We start from the raw sequence: 21,334 nt of genomic DNA on the forward strand, positions 1-21,334 counted from the left end.
TCCTTAACCCACAGTCCTCCAGCTTCTCGGATCCTCCCACTTCATCCACTTCAGTTATGTTGTCCTTAATTTTCCCTGCACTGCTTGGAAGCATTACAGTTACTCCAGCCAGGTTTCTTTGCCTGCCCTTGGTGTGTTTGTATTTATCCCTTCCCTGATATTTGCATTCTTCAGTAGACACAGCCACGTTTGTCCTGTGTTTGTCAAGCAGTTACCAAAGTGAAGGGCTTCAATGTCAAGGGCTTACAGGAAATAATTTTGGCAATAAATATTAGGATAAAATGTTCAAATATTTCAACACCAAGATTTTTTTGTTAACTCTAACCTTGTTATGAGCTTAAACACGAGCATTTCAGCAAGCTTTTACTCGAAGGTTCGCTGTCGTATTCAATAGGGGTGAGCCCAAACAATTAAGGCATCCACACACAACTTCATTGGAATGGTTACGTGTTCTGTTTTGGTGTTCTGCAAAATCCAACATTCCATCAAGTTGGAAAGGTAGAATTTTATACTATGCAATAAAGGAAATATCACCATGCACATCCTTATTAGCACATGACTATAAGAACTGATTTAAGTTCTATGCGTGGCATGAAAGTACGTGGGATATTGAACAAAAATAAAGTTGGTATTTCCTAAATCTTTCTATACTGACATTAGCTCTGAGTTGTATATTTCAGAATCAAACCTATACCTGTCAGCTGGTTTGTATCTGAAGTAGAGTGCACATCCTTGTGTCTATATTAAAAATTAAACCAAAAGAAATAGCTTTTTGACCTTGAGTGAATTATTTTGAACTGGCTTAGAGACAGCAGGAGGAGTTATTTCACAGCTGCATCCCCATGTGTACTGTTTCCATGGATTTCCACCCAAACAGTGACATGAAATAAATTATTTTTAATGAGATATATAGCTCCATGGACATGAACAAAGACTCTCTTAGGTATTCATCATAACAAAACCATGGAACTTTGCAGGAATTTCCCTTTTTGAAGTGGACTGTTCTTCAGGCTGCTCTTGAATATAAGTCAAGTATCAACCAGAAGAAAAGAGTGAGCAGCTTCAAGTTATGTATTATTTACATATTTACATTTATGTGTTATGGAGGTCAAGAGAAGAATAATAAATCTCTTCATTTTTTTGCTCTTCCCTCAAATTCTTCAAAGGGAGGAGAAAATAGGATTTGGGGTTGGTTATGATTTTCTGTGTTTGGGTTGTTTCTACTGACTGTGATTTAGTCTGATTGCTTCTGCCTACAGTGGATTGAAACTAAGGCAAAGCTTCATTAGCATCACGACATGTACTTGTGCTGAAGTTCCATAATTCTTTCAGGTCTGACAAAAGAAAAGACATGCTTTTTTGGTCACAGGGATAGAAAACTAATTAAGCTTTCTTTGAAAATGACGGCAAGCTTCTCTGAAATGAGATTTTTTTTTTTTTCCCAGCTTTGAATTATTTCCAATTCTGGTATAGTCTAAAAGTTACAGACCAAGAAGACTGAACCAAGCAGAGCAGAACATTCTTGTACGAACATCTACTGTGCCTCAGAGATTTGTTTGTATATCTGAGGGTAACATATTTTGTACTTACTCTGGCCCCAGCATCACAGACTGCATTTAAAGCAAAGCAACTTGTAAAACTCCGAGGCTGCCAAGGTTGGCTAGAGCTGTCACAGAAACCCATCCAGTCGTACCTGAGAGCAGAGAGGCTGTATGGCTGCTCACCCAGCACCAGCCTAAATTCAAGTGTGAGTTAGAAACACCGGGGTTTGGGTTTTAATCATACCAGCTCTCAGCAGGGTGAAGGGCTCTGCAGCCAAAGACCTGCAGGTTGTGTATTCCTGCACTCTGAAGCATAAATAAACTGCAGGAAGCACCACAGGTAATTTGCCTCTAAAAACGCCATTAGGAAAAAAAGGAGAGAAAAGTTTGATGATTTTCTAGGGCTCAACCCTGCAGTAACTATGGCAATGTTGTCATTAAAATCACCCTTTTTTTTGCTTTGTTGAAAAAGGTCTATGGGAGGAAGATAATAATGTAAGAAAAGGTAAAACACATATGAGGAGAACTAATTTGTCCTCAAGGAAGTCAAGCAAGTCAAACAATTATCTCACAGTGACTTTTGAGAATCTACAAAAGTGGAGTTTAAAGTATTCGTGACGGAACACCCACAGAGCAGCAGCAAGTGTAGAGTAAATCCTTTGGTTTTACAGAACTGCTGAAGGCTGAGGTTGGAAGGCACCTCTGGGGGTCACCTTGTCCAGCCCCCCCTGCTCGAGCAGAGTCACCCACAGCAGGCTGCCCAGGTCCTTGAACATCTCCAAGGATGGAGACTCCACAGCCTCTCTGAGCACCCTCTGCCAGTGCTCAGTCACCCTCAGAGTGAGAAAGTGTTTTCTGATGCTCAGAAATGTTTCAGTGTGTGCCCATTGCCCCTGATCCCTTGGACACTATTTATAGACAGGTGTGTCTCAGATGAGGCAATCTGTGTGTCGAAGAACTGGAGGAGGAGATTAGGAGCAAAGATTAATCTGCCTTATTGCTGGACCAAGTGTGATAGACAGAGAGAACCATAGCAGTATTTCCATCCAGCACAATTCTTGTGTAGCTCTCACAGCTCACAAGGGTCATTTTGGATTCCCTCACTTCAAGATTACCTCCTTCCATCCCTTCACCCAGCCTGTCCCAGCAGTACAGTCCAGCTTCACTCAACAGATCCAGTGTCACTGGGTCCCTGCTATTCTGAACTTTGTTTACTCTTGTTGCTTTATGACCCTTTACATCTGTGTCCAAGCTTCATATTTTTGAGTCTTACTGCCTTCATTTAAAAGAGGAATAGAGAACGTAGTAATATATCCTGCTACTTGGAAATCCCACAAAGGAAAACTTATTTCTTGTAGAAGTAAATGAAATTCAGCAGCAACATGGATGTAGGCTCTGCTCATTCTCAAAAGAAATCATGTCCTGGATTTCTCCCGTTGGAGGAGATACTGGAAATGAGCCTTTAAGACTTGATCTTCAGTTTCATGGACTGACTGGAGTACAGGAAAGGTTTCATTATGCAGGAATATTTGGATAAGGCTTAGTAGATGTTTTTCTGCCACTTGACACAACAGGTAGTCTTTCTTTTGTGCACTACACTATATAAAAGCTACAAAAGAATGAGCAAAGTTCTGGGAATTTGCGGGGGGGAGCTCGTTTTTCATCTGAAAGTGGTGAGTGACAGCAGAATGCAAACTTTGTGAAAAAGATGATACTGAAGCAGGTGATGTTTTTATTCATTTTCATTTAGCGAGGTGCCAGTAACTATTACAAATGTTGGAGAAGTGCACATTATGAAGCACAAAAGGGGCATTTTTGAACAAAGACACATTATGCCAGTAATGCTGCTGCCTTGTAATAGGATCAAAGAAAAGGTCGTGTGTTTTTTGATGAACAAGAGCAGAAGTCCTTCACCTCAATCAGGAGAGGCTGATTGATGAGTCCTGGAGACAAAGTAGTTGAGGAAGGGTTTGAGGATGTTTTCCAGGAAATGGGACTGGTTTCTGAGTACCAGCTTACATATCTGAACGTTAGCAATAAATACATGCATGCAGATCACCATCAGGTTAGTTGCATCACTTTGTTCTTAGCTCAGCAATAGTCTTCAAGGCTCTTTTCAGTAGTTTTAGTTTGGAAAGGAAGAAATAATATCAGATGCTGTGACTTTAAAAACTCATCATTGTAAGCACAGAGGCCTTTCTGGTGTGTGTCCTTTTTCTTGTACTTTATCCATCATGTCCACACCTGTGAGCCTGTGCTGTTACGCACAGTCCCTTGGAGGGGGGAATAGAACAGAGCTGAGTTCTTTTATTGACATTGAGCATTGAGTGATCTCTGGACACCCACTGGAGAGCTCACAGGAAGTGTGAGTGTACCCAGAAATCCGGCTGATAGAGCACTTCTCCCTCTTGTACACAATAAAGCACAAGTGGCAGTTCAGAACATGTATAATTAGGAGTAACAGAAGAGGAGAGATCACTCCTGAAATCCTGCTGCTCCTGGTCAGCAGCCGAAGAAATGAGTTTAACTGAACAGGCACTATAATTTAAATATCTATTTTGTCCCCAGCCGTCTGAGCAGGAGGTGGCAGGAGGGTTAATGTGATTTAGTTCTCCCAGTTCTCCTATAAGAATACTGCCTAAGCTGTCAATTTAATGCTGAAGTAACTTGAGTGTCCAACATGGTGACAATTTCCCAGCTCCTCAATAAGTATCAGCTTTTTCCTTCCTTAGTTTCATAAAATAGTTTTAAAGACAAAGCTCTTGGTAACTATCTGATTTCAAAACAGAAAACTAATGTACTCTGTTAATGACTAGGGAGATAAAAATATTTCATATTCTATCTACCTTACGAAAATTAACACTGCATTATACTGACTCCTGGCTTGATTTAACAATTTGAATTGTTGGCTGTTATGTTGGATTTCTACTCTTCTATTCTTTGACTTGGTAGAAGGTGTATTGTAAATGGTACATCTAATTAAAGGAAAAAAAAGGAAAAAGGAAAAGCTTGTGTGGACAACAACATGAACAAGAAAATGCTTCAGAATTCAATTAAGGCTGAAAGACAAAATGTTGCACTAGGGAATGTCTGCTGCAGACCAGGGGGATGTTTTCTGTGCAGTGGTTCTTTGAAGAATACAGGAGTTGTCATCACACTCCTTAGGTCATGTTGGAAATGCAGCCTCACGATTATATGGGAAAATGTTATTCTTTTTATTTAAAGGATAGAAAAAGTGATGTGATTCCTTGTTTTTAAAGCAAAGACCTATATAACTGAGTGTCTCAAGGGCATCATTACACTCATAGAGCTTTTTGCTTCTAGAGCTGATGTTTCAAGCTGGCTTCTGTCCACACCATTTGGAAATCACCACCATCTGAGACCCGGTCCTACATTTCTTGGCATGCAAAAAATCCTCTTAAGTCAGTAGTAGCTTTGTATGCAGAAGGAATCCATAATAAACCTTTCTTAATTGCTATTCAGTGGCTTTTGTGAAGCAAGAGTTCTCAGTTCAGTTCCCAATGGATGCCTTTGGCAGGGAAAGCATCCAGCACCACCACAGCCAGTTTTTTTTAATACCTAAGATGGAATACAGCGAAGGAGCAGGTACCTGCTGGCTGTGACCCTGAAATCACAGAGTATTGCCTCCTGCAAAGGAAGCTGTGCTGAGAAAAACAAGAATATAGACTGTAATTTAAAAACTTCACAGAGAAATCAAACCTGTTGAAAAGCATTTTAATATTCTGGTCTGAGAACTAAGAGGTAGGGACATTCTTCATTACTCTGCCAGTTCTAGAAGAAGAGTTCTAGAAATGCTTGTGTAAAGTCTGATTTATTAAGAACTGCAAAACAGCTTGTCTCAAACAAGTGCTGTCATTGTGTTACCTTTGGAAGAAGGAGCTTGAAAATGGATTTTTTTCAGTGTTTACGTGAGTAGAGGGTAACATACTGTGGGATGGCGCAAATTAAATTTGAGTTTGATCACTTCATATTGAAAACTGAAGAAAATAAAAGGAGAAGGGGAAAAATTAGCTTGTCTGGTATTAATTTATTGCTTTGTTGGTTTAAGCAGTAGCTAATATATCTGTGGAATGACTTAAGGACAAACTATGTTGGGCCTTTTCTGATAGCAAGTGAACACATATCAACAACTCATGCTTTTTCAAATACAGATTTTCTCTAGAAGAAAGCATCAGTTCTATACTACAGCTGTCTATACATAGCCTATACTGTGACTTCTCACAAGATACAGACCCTCAGCTTTCTGTCAAATGTCAACAAAGTTAAGTCCTTGCTCTGTATATAAACCCAGGGATTTGTCCCTCAGAAGTGGCTGCAAAGGCACAGAGTGTAGTGTGTACAACGTGATGATGGAAGGAAAGAGGGAGAGGATGAATGCTTTTGCTTAAATAACAGTGTCAACATCTGGCAGAAGTTGGGAAATGACATCTGTCATAGAACACAAGAGCAGAATCATTTGTGAGTAAGGGATAGGACAGCATATCCTGCAGCTGTGGCAGTCTGCTAGGGAGGGAACTGCTCCACAACTCCTTCAGGGCCACGTGTCCTGTGTGTGGCACAGCAGAGAGCACCAAGTGGAGAAAGGTGACAGCATCCTAAAATATATTTGCACAAGGCATGAGATTGAGCACCAGAATCTACAAAGATGGATTTTTCAGGAGAATGTGTCCCTGTCCAGCCCAGTAATTCATCTTCATCTGATAAGATATAGAGCACAGCAAGTGTGCATAAATCATTCCTTGTTTGTTCTACTTGCACTGTACGTGGTTGGGATTAGAGTACTTTGGACACTGTTTATGTCAAAGAGGAGAAAGATTGCAGTGTTAAGATAAAGAAGGAGAATGGTCCTTTGCTACAGGCAAAACATGCACCTCCATCAGTCTGCAGTCTGGAACAAGCTTCGAACAGCAAATAGTGTTTGGAAGAGCAAAAACACTACTTCTACCCAAATAGCTAAAAAACAGCGCCCTGTACTAATTGAGAAGGTCTGATAGTGCCCCACAGTGAAAAATGCCTGACGCAAAAATGGACTGAGGTGGGAGCTCCTCGGCAGGAAAAAGAGCTCTTTAGTTCTTTTGCTGGCTGTGGAGCTCCCTCATAGTGAACCTGGACCTTTTCTTTGAACTCAGGATGCCTCAGCCTTCCCAGGAGCCTTCTGTGTCCAGACCTCGCTCCAGAGACTACTCCTGTGTGTACAGTCAAGTGTACACTCTATTTGTCTGCAGGATCAAGACTTTAAACACTATCCAGGTGATTCCAAATCGTGTTGTAAACACAATGGGGTCGTTAGAGAATCACAGTAGTGTTGTCATGCAGCAGAAATACCGGCTGTGCTCCCCCTGCTGAACTGAAGGGTGGTGGGAGCATCGTTTACTGTTCACATGTCTGTGTAATCACAATGCACAGGATGCTTCACGGGAAGAATGGGCAGGGAAACGTATCCAGATTTTGTGGGACTCAGCTTAGTTCTCCAGCTGCTTCCGCGCCCTGTCCGGGGAGTCCACGGCCCAGAAGGCACGATGTGCAAGGGCTGTGGCACACATTGGGTAAATGAAACAAAATGGTAAGGCTGACATGTGGGGCGATGCAAAAGCATCATTTTCTAGGCACAGCTCCTAGGAAACTTCACAGGGAATTATGTACAAAATTTGTGGCATTATAAAGCATTATAATTCACTGCTATTACACGGCCACCAGCTGCCAGCTTAAACCTACTGCAATTTCTGCTCTAGAACAACACAAGCTGAAAGGTAGAATTAAACTCCTTGTGACAGAAGCCACCTTTGTCATATATTTGCACAATATCTGGTGCAGTGGGGCACTAATAACAATAGGAAATCTCAGCTTTTAGTTTTAATCGTCAGTCCGTCTGGGTTAGCATTTGCCTTTAAGGTGACTTAACATTTTGCATGTAATTACAGTCTCTGGATCTTTGAAAAGAACTGTTTCTCTTGAGTTTTCTGAGTGGAATAAAATACTCTTATTAGCCTGTAACCTTTTTTAAATCCCTCTCCCATATGGTATTCATGTGGCATCACATATTACAATATAGGATAATACCCTGGATAATATGTGCTGCCATGAATATCCTTGCTTGATGAAAACACGGTAATTAAGATCTCTGAGCATGGTGCATGTCTACATATGGGCAACCTATTGACATAATTCCTTATCATTAAATCAAAATAATATATGAGAAACTTAAGAGTTCTAGCAGCTTATCTGATATTTTAATCCACTTCATGTTTGGGGAGAACTGAAATATTAATAAGCAGAAAAATAAGGTATTCAAATTAATTCTGGCAGGAAAGAAAACAATTTCCTCTTCTTTTTTTTCTTTACCTGTTGACTTCTGGGACAGATGACAAGCTGATACATTTCCCTGGAGGCAAACATCTTGTGTTCCAGAATACAAGCTTTCATTAAAAAATGATGACTGGGAAGGAGATGTTCATATTCATGTGAACAGAATGCAGGTGCTCTTCTTCACTGGTGAGAAACAACCAGTGTGACAAACCAACCCCTGCAGCTGTACCAGCTGTAGCAGCTTCAACGTCAACAAGGAGGATTTACTGTCAGTGTTCCTGTTGTTGTTATCTCCCAGCACAATAAAAAATATGGGGTCACTGGGATCAATAAGATCCTCTTAAGTCATCAAGCCCAATCCAGCACTTTGATGAATAATGGGTGGTGGTCACTCAGGCTCCAGCTCAGAGTGAACTCTGCTCACAGAATGGGTATGCTTCATTCTGATGATTTAAGAGCTGCTTCTAATTTCCAGCCTAACTTCATGCACCAGTTTCCCCCAGTGGTCATTATGCCAAAAATCTTTTTAGTCTAAAATACTTGTTAGCTACCGCTGCGTGTTTGTCTCTCCCCCTCACATGCTGCACCTACATCACCTCAACCTTCGCCTCGAGTATCGTAGGACAGGCTGTGTATTCCCCTAATCGTGGTAACAGCTCTTCTCTCCACCTCTTCCACTTTGTATCATTTCCCTGAACTTTAACCAGCATTCCAGGTGAGGATTTACCTCAGCCTTATGCAATAGCATCAACACTTCTGATATTTCCACCTCTTCTTTTCCTCTGCAGGCACCGCTTGTGGTATTTTCTAGACACATCCCCTTGGCAGCTGACAGCCATTCTCTAACTTTGAGTAGTACCCACGTCCTTTCTCACCTCAGTGATTTCCAGCTGATGAGCTCTCAGTCTGGAGCAGACAGTCCTGTCATTGATCCTGTGGTGTGTTACCTTGCATGCTGAATAACTTCCCACTCTGCAAACTCCTCTGCTTATTGCTCTTTGTTTGCTGCCTCCAAGGGCGCGGGGAAGCTGGGCCGTGCTTTGGGTGCTGTGTGTTCAAGGAGCACGGAAGGCAGGAGGAATTTATTTATGTAGAAATAAGGGAAGAGCGTGAGGAAGTTGAAGGCAGTGCTGAAGAATGCTGCTTTTCTTTACAAAAAAATTAACTCAATTAGCCGTGTTCTCCAGAGTTGCTTTAGCTGAGGGAAAGGAAAGATGAAATTATGATGATTTTCCCAGCTGACTGTGAATGACATTCTGCTTTGGGAAGCATTTGCTTGACTGAAGCACTGGGTATAGCAATTTAATGTTTTCTCTCTTTGCCAACACTTTTCTTGAACTCTTCCTTTGTTATTGATGGGGGAAAATGAATTGATTTTAGGGTAACAATGCCAGTTCCTCTTAGCCCAGAGTGTGCCCTATTTTATTACATATGCTAAAATCAATTTTTAACAGCAGTTTTAATTACATATTACTTTCTTTAAAAGGGCAAAGATGCTTTAAAGTGTTGATTGTGCTTACAACAACTTGGTTTCTTTCTAATTCTCTTCCATCCCCATTATTGCTTTCCTGTAACCAATTTCAATATTGCTAAGGAGCTTTCACTCAAATTGACATACATTCAAAACAACTCACTAAAACTAATACATTCTGAATCTATGCTGCTATTTTTTTGCATATTTATTAACTTGGAACCCATGAACCTGATACAATGGGAAGGAAGAGTCTTTTCTCTCTTTTCATAAGCAAATTTGCTGGTAAATTGCGACAGAAAATGCTCAGTCCTCCTCATTAATGGGTCTGTCTTACACTTCACATGGCATGTGACTTGAGCAGTAAAGGGTGGTTTTTCAGCTTAGAACAGACATTCCTAATGACTTTCTGAGCTTCTTGAATTCCAAAGCTGCCCATTTGATCATTGTACAAAGATGACAATTGTCTCGATACCCTGATTAACATGGAACAAAACATATTTATAACAATAGTTTATTCTAAGCCTAGAGATAAAACTGCCTTTCTGCTGCCAAGTAGTCATCACCCACAGCATGTAATTAGCAACTTGCCTTCCACTGGCTTGAAAGATATTACTACAATGTATGCAGATAGTGGGTTTTTTTTTAGGCTAAGGTATTGAAAATTAAATAGAAAGTACTGAAAAGAAACAATAAATGTGTTTTCCATCTGAAAGCTAGTGGCTTTTTAGAGAAAATCCAGAAGCGTGGCTGGCTTCCTGTATTGTTTCCTACAGAACAGTCATTAAACACTTCACAAATGAAGGGTATTGTAATAACAATAATAGAACAATGTAGCTCAGTTATGAACTTGAACAGTGTTGGGGTTTTTTTCTTCTCTGAGATAGCCTCTTAGCTGATTATGTTTTTACCACAAGTCAAAATCTTAGGCCACCTTTTTCTCTTCATTATATAGACGAAAGTTGTAAAGAAAACATTTTCCAGTTTAACAAGTTTCTGATTAATCCAGAAAGCATTAAGAATCTACAGTAACTTTGCCTTTTGACTAGTAGCATTTGTAATAGCTTTAAAAAAGTAATAATGAAATTACTAATAACAGGCACTTGCTGAGATGCTCCTTGTTTTCAAATACCTGTAATGCCTCACTGTAATGGCTTCCTGCAAGACAATACCAACAAAAATAATACAAATAATAATCAGTGTTGGGTTAAAAGATATACCTAAACTTTGGAATGGCAGGACTGGATAAAATATTTCTGTATTAATTGAAAACTGTTGTTATTACAAGTAACTCTCCAGAGTTACTGGAGAGTTACTTGGCTTGTGGAGTGATGCCCAAGGTAATCAATCTGTCCATCTTAATAGATGCAATTTGTGGTGGGAGTTGTAGTAATAAACACCATAATAAAAATGTCTAAATTTTGCACAGATTTCAGCAGGACCAAGTGTTCATTTGCAGACTTAGAACCATGCAATAATTAGAACTGTTTCTTGCCTGAAAGAGGTAAGACCCTGAGAAAAGATAGAATTCAGTTCCTTTGAGAAAGATAGAAAGTGTTGGTTATGCAAAAGGAGGAAGCACCATCTGAAGACTTGAATTTGAAGAAAAATATGAATGAGAAAGAGAGCATTCACATGTAGAGGCCAGCAGTAAGAAAGGCAAAAAGCTGAGGCATTAGTTCATGGTGCAGCAAGAGTTGTGCAGTTGTCTAGATGTGCCTCTCTTTTGCCTACAGTTCAGAAGACTGCCATCTTCCTCCTCCCTAATCTCTTGTCCGTATTTAGTACTCATTTACCTATTTTTTGTGAGCTATTATGGACCACAGATCTTGGCCAGAAGCACAGTCAGCAGTGTCTTAAGATGTATTGCTCAAAGAATGGCTAAGACATCGTGCCCAGTTCACGCCACAGTGATAGCTCAAGAGCAAAAGACTGAAAAGTAGCACCATGAAGGATGAAAGCTGTTAAAACTCCTGCCAGAAGCGCTCGGTGCTGCAGCTGCTGACGTGCAGTGCTGCAGCCCTCAGCTGTGAGATGTCTAGCACATCTCTGTGAGCATCCAAGTGCTTCCGAGGACAGCGCTTCTCTGTCCATGTTGGCCAGCGATACCTTAAAAACAGTGCCAGCTGCTCACAAACAATGGTAGGAGGGAAACGGTGAGTTTGAGCACAGATTCAAGAATTTCAGTCACTTTTGGCTGCCTTCTGCCCCATACCTGTTGTAGGAAAAGTCCTTTGTAATAGAGAAGCTACAAGACAAGACAGTATCAGCGTATCCACACAGTCAAGAAGCTTAATGTGGGAGAAAATTCCTTTCAGTTGAATATTGAGAGAGCAACAGGATTTTAGATGGGCTTTCTATTCCAGGGGTTACTAACCTCACAAAGTCCTTGTGACAAGTCCTCTGTCCTTCTAGAAGTCTAGCTCATGGAACCTGGGGCCTTGCACTGCTTTTTAGCTTAGAAAACATTAAAATTTGGGGTGTTTAGAGTGTGTCATGAGAATAAAAGGGAGAAAAAAGAGGAGAAAGCAGTAAATAACAGTATTCCTGAATTAATTGCTGTAAATTCTGCTGATGTTTGGAAAAGTAATGTTCAGATGACTGTAGCTGGTTTTGCTCTAAGTTTCTGCCTTCAGTTAGTCACAGAAAGGAGGGTTTCGACAGACAACCACCAGTGATGGAGTTAATCTGATGTATTGAACTGTCAGCCATTAGGTGAGCTAACAATCACCAGGCAATTGCGAGGTAAATTAGCTAGATCAAAAGGGCACTTGTAAAATTTATTAATTTTATTTCCCATTTGTGAAAGCTAATGCAGTTCAGACAGGGAATCGTAACTCCCTCACCTGCAGTAATGGAATAGCCCCATCTCCAGAGCGAGGGATGCAGAATATCAGTGAAAAATACAGAGGGACTAACTCTGTTTAACATGGGGTTAGGAAATTCAATAAAGAAAGGCAGTGAGGCAGCAAACACATTCCTTCAAGGCTTTAACCCCATATTGTCTTGAGAAAATATAATTGACCTTATGGAATTTCCACCCTTGTGCACTACATTTAAACCGGCTCAGAAATCGGCCAGACCTAAACCTGCAGCGACAGCGAGTGTGTGAGTTAAACTTCCCTTCGGCACGATTGCAGCGGGGGCTTGTTAAGTCTTTTTCGGAGAAAGAAAAAAAAAAAGAAAAAAATTTAAAAATCATTCTTTATTTAAAACAGGAGTTTAAAACACCACAACAGGAGGGAATCCCGCCCTCGGTCCCTCGCGGAGGAGGCGCCGCAGGTGTCGTGAGGTGCAGCCCCCGCGGGGGCTGAGGGCGGGAACAGCCTGAGGGGTCGAGGCCCCGGCCCCGGTCCTGGCCACGGCCGCCCCCCGCCCGACCCGGGCGAGGCTCCCGCGGAGGGAAGGGCGGTGATGTGGGAGGTGGCGCGGCGGAGCCCCCGCCCGCCCCTCTCCGGCGATCGCGGAGCGGCTCCTCCTCCGGGAGGGCGCGGCGAGGCGGGCGGGCGGTGCTGCACCCCCGGCGGGCAGCCCCGCCGCACCTCCCGCGCCCGGGGCGGCTCCGCGCCCGCCGGGTGCCGGCGCCTCTCCCGGAGGAGCCTCCGCAGAGGAGACAGAGGAGCGGGAGCTGCGCACACCGGGCGGGGACATGTCGGCGGAGCGCGCCTGGAGGTAACGAGCGGGGCGGGCGGTGCCCGCGGGCCCGGCGGGGCGAAGCCGCACAACTCCACGCTCGCCTGCTCCGTTCCCCCGGCAAAGTTGCGCCCGAGCCGCCCCGGAGGCTTCCCCGCCGCGGGCACCGCCCGGGACGGGAGCGCGGCGGGACGGGGCGGCCGCCGGCGCTGGGGCTCCTGCTGAGCGGGGCAGCGATTTCGGGTTGGTTCTGTGGTGTTTCTTGGGGGTTGGTTTTGTTTTCCTTGTTTCTCGGCGCACTCAGCATCTGCCTGGCGCGGTCCCCTCGGCAGCCCTTCGGTGGCTGGGCTTTTCCCTCTCCCTCTCCTCACGGAGTTATTCCGCGCGACGCGGTTGCCCTCTAGTGTTTGTGGGGATTGGCGAGGGCTCTCTTGGGGAAAAATTAGCGTAGTGCGGTAATTATTAATAACTTCAGGTGTTTATTGCTGATTGGATTTCCAAATCCCATCAGAAATTGGTGTGTAATGCTGCTCGGTTCAGCTGTCGTGTGCAACCTTCGGGAAATGGCAGAAAACTTCTATGTTGCTTAATTCACTACTTGATGTGCTGGATAATTGCTTCAGGTTTTGGTGTGATGGGGTTTTTTTCTTCTTAATAAAATGGAAGGTGGGAGAAATGGGATTTCTCTCCCTGTCAGCGTCCCCAGTCGGGTCTCTAGGAAGGAAGGGTGCTGAACTCTGCCTTATTAACTGTTTACACTTGGCTTGTGCTTGGCACTTGTGGGAGAAGCCAGAGGGTGAAGTAAAGGTATGGGCATGGACCAGAAAATGTGCTGTACATTTGCCTTAAAAACCTTGAGGAAATCGTTTTTTCCTCTTTAGATAGTGATGTTTCTGCAAGTGCTGAAAAGTATATAGGGTTTATCTCAGAAAAATTGTATGCTATGTCATGTGCTTTAAGATTTCTCAGTTGAAAGTATTATATGAAGGTACAGTAGTAATTTGAAGACCTAACCCAACTTGCGTATTGTTTTAAAGTCTTCCAGACCTTCTTTTAAACTATTTTAAATACTATATTTTTAATCTTTGTAAGTATCCTTTAATGATGAACTGTGATGCATGAATTCCTATCCTATAAGGGTCTGTGGTACTGCATGAGGCAATGCAGCATGAAGCTAAAGGTGTCATAGGTACAATAGAAACTGAGAACTGCTTGCCCCAAGGACTTGACAGAGCATTTCTATCCACCCCGATTGTTGTTCTACCTAAGCCATTCCTTTTTCTCGTTTTTTTTTTTAAAAGATATGAGAGAATGTAAGCCCTTCAACAGTTACACATTCCAGGGCTTGTTATGTGATACTAAAGGGTCCCAAAGACTTCCCCTGACAGTTGATGTCTCATATCACCATCTTTTAAAGTTGAAAATGTTTTTTTAATATGCAGTCATGTGGTCTCATTCTCAGCCTGGATTCACTTGTCTGAGTTATCACTGCTTGAATACTCCAGTCAGTAGAACAGTGTTGTAAGTAGGGGCACTCAGTATTTAGAGACTACTTTCATATTTTCGTAATTAATTTAAAATATGAGCACTGCCATCCATCCCACGTTTCGTTCTCTTCAAATGGACATTGGTGCTGTTTGCCATGTCATTTATATATCCAAAGATTTCCATTTTAGTAACACTAATATGACTCCAGATTACTCCCTTTAAGGTCATATTTCATAGTGGCTGGCCAAAACAGACTTGTATGCTCAAGGAAATTAAATAGCATTCAAATCAGTGGAGATGTAAATGCCTACATTAACATGCTGAATAATGTCTGGGTTTGTCTAGTCTTCATTTAAAACTTAGCCTTCATTTAAAAATCAGCAGTATGTCATTAGCAATGTGGTAGTGGCCAGGTTGGTAAGGAACAGAACCAGAATATAGTGATAGGAATTATCAGAAGAGGAGAGTTCTGGGGAGGCTGCTGTGCTATTTATTGGATAAATTGTATTGCCAGAAAACAAAAACTGAAGACTTGGAATTTCATGTTCTTTGTGTGTGTTTGCTGCATCTCATTAGTAGGCTAAGTCCCCAGCCAGTGTTGTCTCTTGGAAGTATTTCCATTAGGGCTATCAAGTTGAAATTATTTATAGAAGCCAAGGATTTGGTCATTTATTTTTACCGATCAAACAGCAAACTAAAGGAGGCTGCAAATAGCAGGAGCTTGCCAGGCTCCTTATGGTGTGGTTCAGCTCTTTGGAGCTCGTCATGGCATTTGTCCTCAGAACTACCTCGTTAGTGAATTTAAAAAAAAACAAACCAAAAAAAACCCAAACAAAACCCCATAGTTGAAAGTCTCTATTCTAATGCATCTGCTTGATGCTTGCTGCTGCAGATACCTGTAATTGTGACTGCCCAGCAGTACTGCTTAGAATAGTAAATCTTCTACTTAATAAGGTGATACTTCTCTCCTATACACACAAGATTTTCATGTGAACTAGTCCTGGGCTGCAGGAATCACTTCTACAGTAGATGAGAAGGACACAGAGCCTTGCTGTTTGTATTCAGAGTAAAATGCAAAGCTTACTTCCATGACTCAGCTTTCTCTCAGCAGAATCATCTCCTCCGTAGTGAGTCCAGAAGTTAAAAGCAAATGCTGAATATTCAAAGATGCTAATTTTCACCTTAAAGGAAGCATTTTGAGACTTCGTACTTGCAACAACACAGGTAGAAGGTTCTGGTCTGAATTTTCAGATGGTGGCAGATGAAAATGCAAAATAGGAGATCAAATGCAGGTTGTAGGAGATTAAATGCAGATTGTCCCAAAGTAATAAAGTTCTAGATGAAGATAAAAATGAGGCAGATTTTATTGCTACAGACCATGGAAAAATACCATACAAATTATTTTATAGGTAAAACTTATCCCAGGAGTACCTTTATGAAACATAGGGTTCACTGAAACAATACTAACAAGCTTGAACTCTTGCAAAGAGTTTCTAGACTCTTTGATTTTTTTTTCCTTTAAGCTTTTTTCTTACAGCCGGATTATTTTTTTTATTGCTGTTTGAGTTATCATGACTTCTTCTTTCTTTTGTAAAATTCTGTATTCTTTTGTCATGAAAGTAAGACTCCATGTCCTCTTCTGAAATGCTGCTTCCAGCAGCTTACAGACTGTTGGTACATTCTGACTTACACCTTTGGTCTGGTTTTACTGTTGGAAGTGACAGCAAACCAGGACCATTTTCCCCGAAGCCGTGCCTGCAGGTGTGATAGAGGTCACTGTAGTGGTCTCAGCAGGTTCCACAGTGTGCTGTGGGTGATGCCCCTCCAAGCTGTCAGTACCACTGCCAAGGTGGGTGCATGATGAGTTACTGTAGCATGTGCTGTAAGATGGCATTAGAATATCCAGCAAGTGCTGTTGCTCAGAGTAAAATGCTGCTGTTCCTCAAGGAAAGCAGCTGTACCTTGTCAAGGCTTTGAAACTGTTTTGATATTATTAAATGCATGCTTTCTTTGTGGTTTTTATGTTATGCTTTCTGTGTTCTTTGGAACTCTTGCCATGCAAACCGGTCCTTAAGTAAGTGAAAAGCACATAAGCATCAAGCTGATACAAGAGAGCATGCATCTAAAACTTGTGCCTTATCGTGTTCCATTCCCCTTCCTTACTGTCTTCAGTGTGCCAAGTCTGGCTGTGTCCTGCTGCGTCCTGGGGAATTCCTCATTCCTCAGAGTCAAACCTCACATCTGTCTTGACATTTCCAGCCGCTCCTCCTTACAGCTGCACTCCGTAGCCCCAGGAGGCACCTGCAATTAGGAGCTAAGGATACAATGACAGGGGTTTTCTTGAAGAAAATAGAGGTTTTTGGGCCATCTCCAGGTTTTCTTCTCCATGGAATGGTATTAGGAACTGTATCCATTCTGCAAATGTTTCTTGGGTTGCAACCCTTCCATAATACGCAGTTCAACCAACTCTGTCTAATGAGCCCTTCCTTGCTATGAGCTTAGGTCAGTGTGAGTTCTCATTTTTTTCTTTACCTAGACCAGCCAGGTCTGTGGTTATTGAGGAGGAGTGGGAGTATGTTCAGCTCTTCTAGACAACGCAGTAAGTGTTAATTTTAGCCACTAAAATTATGTGTTTCTTGGCACTCAGGCAGCTGAACTGGAAATGCAAAATGAGGAAAACCCTTCATGTGTGTAATGAAAAATCATCTGTCTGGAAACATCTCTCTCTGTTTTTACTCATTCAGGATGGAGCTCCTTCTTTGTCACCTGACTTCTTACTTACTTCTTAAGTATCTCTTTTGCTATCTCAAGTGATATTCTTTAAGTTAATGTGACAAGGATCAGATATCTCAGTACTTGAAAATGTTCTTTGACACCTTCTAAAGGTTCTTTCATATTGTTGTTAGGTCTTTATACATTCTTTAACTTCTTTTCACATGCCTCTAAGTTACTGAGAGCTGGGATTATGTTCTCTTTTTGTCTAACACTGATTAGTGAGGCTGCATTCCTGGATGCAAGGCAGGTGTCCTGCCTAAAAGCTATGAGCAGGTCTTTGTGCAGCTTCAGGCAGGGTTCAAGGCTGGGTATAAGTCCTCCCAGAACAGAAAGGGAGTAGCAGGTGGAGAGAGTAGAATCTATCTGTTCAGACAGCAGGATTATCTGGTGAGATGCAGGTCTAAAGGAATCTTAACTATGAATGAGACAGCTCACTTACGCTTGCTCTTCGTGCTTAATTTTGCAGTTTTGATGACTAGGATGATTTGGAATTTCTTTTTCCCCTTATCTCATTTTTCTCCTCATTTATTTTTGCTTTATGCTCATTGTGGCACTAGGAAGATCAGTCTTTGGAATATAATTAAATTTGTGAGTGTTACATAGGTGCTGTGAAGTACTTCATATTTTTCAGCTTTTTTGAAAACCTGGAGTGAAAGACCGGCTTGTTTACAATGTAGAATTAAAAAAACAAACAAGAATGGAAGGATTAAGCTCTTGGGAAATGACCATGTTAATGCCACATACATAGCTTATCCTAGTCCCATTTGCACATGGACATGGACGGGCACTGAAGTTACAATGGCATGTTCTAGATCTTCACACCATGAATATTTTTCAAAATCTGCTTGTAACCTTCCCTTATAACTTATGATAATTATTTTATGCTTGTCACCCTGTCCAGTTATTTTACTAGGGACATTTTGACAGCACTTGTACTGCTGCCTTGAAAAATGACTGCTTTCCTTAAGTACAAGTTAGAGCATAGGTATATCCTTAGGTGATCTGCCTCTTGAGTTAGCCTTTGATTTATTACTCTCTCTTCTCAGATTTAAGAGCTGGATTATTTTATGGCTTTTTTAATGCAAAGGAGTGTGATGTGCTTCTAACAATTTGAACAGCTACGCAATCCAGTAAAATGCTATTTGTTTTCTTCTAATGTTGCAGGAAAAAAGTTGTGTTTTAAAAATACTTCTATAACACATCTAATATACAGTATATCAGTATGTGTGCATACAACAGTTTAAATGTGCATGTTTTGTTTAGAACTTCTTGGTTCTTCAAAAAGTAATAAAAGATAGAGTTTGTTTAATCAGGTTCCCCAGCCTGTTGGGGGCAGGAGGAGGAAGGTTATAGACTTTAAGTATTTGAGTTGTCAGCAGTTGTCTACTTGGAGTTAACTTTTCTCTTCAGATAAAAGGAATTTCTGAAACACAGGAAATTCTTTGCTGTCATATCTTGCATTTTCATTGCCTCTTTTACTTGATCCTCTGGGGTGAGGAGCCTGTGAGATTTAAAGACCCTCAAATGCACATGGCAGCTAGTGGGAGCAGGGAGAAATCACTTTTAATATTGCAAAGTTTTGAGCTGTTGGTCCCCAAACTACTGCCTGGTAATGATTTCTTTGCTCCCCATTAATTTAAGTGGGATGATACTTCACAAATGCAATGCCCCATTTAAATCTCTGATTTTTCTTTTTTTCTTAGATTATACCTCTGGTGAAGCTCTGTGGAAGATAGATGTGTGTGCTGCAATGGTGACATAAAGATTTCACAGGACTGGAACAAGTTGTTGAGAATCTGTGTTTGTTTTTCATGCTGCTGTCGAGAACTATCTAAGGCAAGTAAACACCATGAGTTTTATCCTGAAACTTCACAGACATTTTCAAAGAACAGTTATTTTGCTGGCCACTTTTTGTATGGTGAGCATAGTTATTTCTGCCTACTACTTGTATAATGGCTACAAACAGGAAAATGAACTTCCTGAAATCTCTTCAGAAGTGGAATGTGGTGATCCTCAACCGTTGCCATACAAGCTGATGGAGATGAAGACCATGAAGCCTCTTGATCCCCTGAGGACAGACCTTGTAGTGCTGGTGTTTGTGGAAAGCCAGTACTCCACGTTAGGCCAAGATATAATAACCATCTTGGAATCCAGCAGATTTCAGTTCCACATTGAGATTGCTCCTGGGAAAGGTGACCTCCCGGTGCTTATAGACAAAAATAGAGGCAAATACGCTCTCATAGTGTATGAAAATATTCTAAAGTATGTGAATATGGACTCTTGGAACAGAGGCCTTCTAGATAAGTACTGTATAGAATATGGTGTAGGTGTTATTGGATTTCACAAAGGCAGTGAGAACAGCTTGCAGAGCTTTCAGTTGAAGGGTTTTCCTTTCCATGTCCACAGCAATCTGGGTATTAAGGACTGTTGCATTAACCCTCATTCCCCACTGCTCCATGTGACTAAATCTTCTAAGCTGGAGAAAGGGCCCTTGCTTGGAAATGACTGGGCTGTTTTCCAGATTAATCACACAGCTTATCAACCAGTGATATTTGCAAAAGTAAAGACACCAGAAAACCTTTCTCCACCTGCTGCTCTCAGTGCTCTCTATGCCACGGTAATTCATGACCTGGGGCTCCACGATGGGATACAACGAGTCCTTTTCGGCAATAACTTGAATTTTTGGCTGCACAAGCTGATTTTCATAGATGCCATCTCTTTCCTAACTGGAAAGAAGCTCAGACTGTCCTTGGATAGGTACATTCTGGTTGACATAGATGACATCTTCGTTGGGAAGGAGGGAACGAGGATGAACACCAACGATGTACAGGTAAAGTATGTGCACAAACTAATGGTCACGACAGCAAAGTGATGGTTTTTTCTCTTAAAGTGAATAGTTGTTAGTGGTTTGAACTCACAGCGGATGTAGATCAGAAAGTATTACAAACAAACTGTTTGGGCCTTGGTAGAGAAGCCAGTTGGTCTCTTTGAGTAGTCAGTGATTCCAGGTGAAGCAGTTCCTTCAAGCTGCAGGCAGGGGAAGAGTCTGTGCAGTGTTGCTTGTACCTGTACTAGAAAAGGGTGTAAGATAAGGTGACTCACTGGTTACTGTCACTTGTTTCCTCTCAAGTGACACACAAATCCCTGCTACGTTCTATAAACGGGGTGGGCACCTCTGAATTCTGTTCCCTTTGCTACATATTGAGAATAATCTCCCAAAAAGAAATGAAGGTCAACTAGTTGCCAAGTAACTGATAAAGAAAAGGGGGCAGAGCAGTAGTGTTTTCACACACACCACAACCCACCCAACACAGCATTCTAAACAGAATGGCAGAGTGTTTAACTCTCCTTTGATGATCCCTTCTCTCTAAGCACACACTGTGTTTGGAAACACCACAGGACTTCAGGGCTGGACCCAGGAGCTGTTCATATGTGATGGGCATGCAGCTAGTCTTACAAGCAGGAGGTAAATGTGGTGAGCAATAGTAAATGTCAGCATAAATTTTGAAGAATAGGCTGGGTTATTAGCTGTTTGAAATAGGTTTGGATGTCAGGAGTTGCTTGCAGCATTTCACCTCTCTTATCTCTGTTTTATGGCTCTTACTTGCAAGGAAGGTTTGTGTTAATATTGGTCTTAAAAGCTCATTCTGTCGCTGAATGACTTGATGATTTCCATTTTAACATTTGAAGTGTTGCATTCCTGAAGGTCATTTTCCACTCTGTTGTTCTGTTGCAGTGAGGTGATAGCTGTGGGTCAGTAGCAGTAACATCTTAACATTATTTCTTCCTGTGTACCTGGCTTGTGTTTTGTGAAGTGTTGTTCCAGAGCAGATAATTAGAAGTCACCTTGTACAACTCTACTTGATCTAGAAGTTAAAAATCTGTCACATGCTGATTGTTACCCCATTTGTGCTAGAAATAAAGGAGAATGTTTTGTTAAAACTTTCTTAGTGGAAAGAGGAACTGGGAAAAGGAAAGACAAGGACAGCACTTTGTGCAGTTGTTTATTTTTGTTTAATTTTAAACCAAGTTCTTGGTTTTTTCAGCATTAATTTGTTAAGCTGCAGTAACTCTGCATATAGGTCTTCCTTAAACAAAA

General features: G+C 41.6%; 1 protein-coding gene across 10 annotated transcripts in view; it reads left to right on the forward strand.

Annotated features, from left to right (window-relative positions):
- LOC113970728 (bifunctional heparan sulfate N-deacetylase/N-sulfotransferase 3) overlaps nt 1–21,334 on the forward strand; it is a 136,497-nt gene that overhangs the window by 77,652 nt on the left and 37,511 nt on the right. For 8 of the 10 annotated variants that reach the window (XR_003535304.1, XR_003535305.1, XR_003535307.1 and 5 more), the window contains one exon: nt 18,939–20,065. Coding sequence is in view for 5 of the 10 variants with exons in the window: in XM_027689944.1 (XP_027545745.1) it covers nt 19,085–20,065 (981 nt within the window). In the remaining 5 variants the exon portion in view is untranslated. Of the gene's footprint in view, nt 1–12,886; nt 13,012–18,938; nt 20,066–21,334 lie in introns of those variants that run through there. The other 2 variants (XM_027689946.1, XM_027689949.1) reach the window with 2 other exon arrangements.

This window comes from Neopelma chrysocephalum, unplaced genomic scaffold (assembly GCF_003984885.1).
Source record: "Neopelma chrysocephalum unplaced genomic scaffold, ASM398488v2 Primary Assembly neopelma1_78, whole genome shotgun sequence".
Classification (NCBI taxonomy): domain Eukaryota; kingdom Metazoa; phylum Chordata; class Aves; order Passeriformes; family Pipridae; genus Neopelma; species Neopelma chrysocephalum.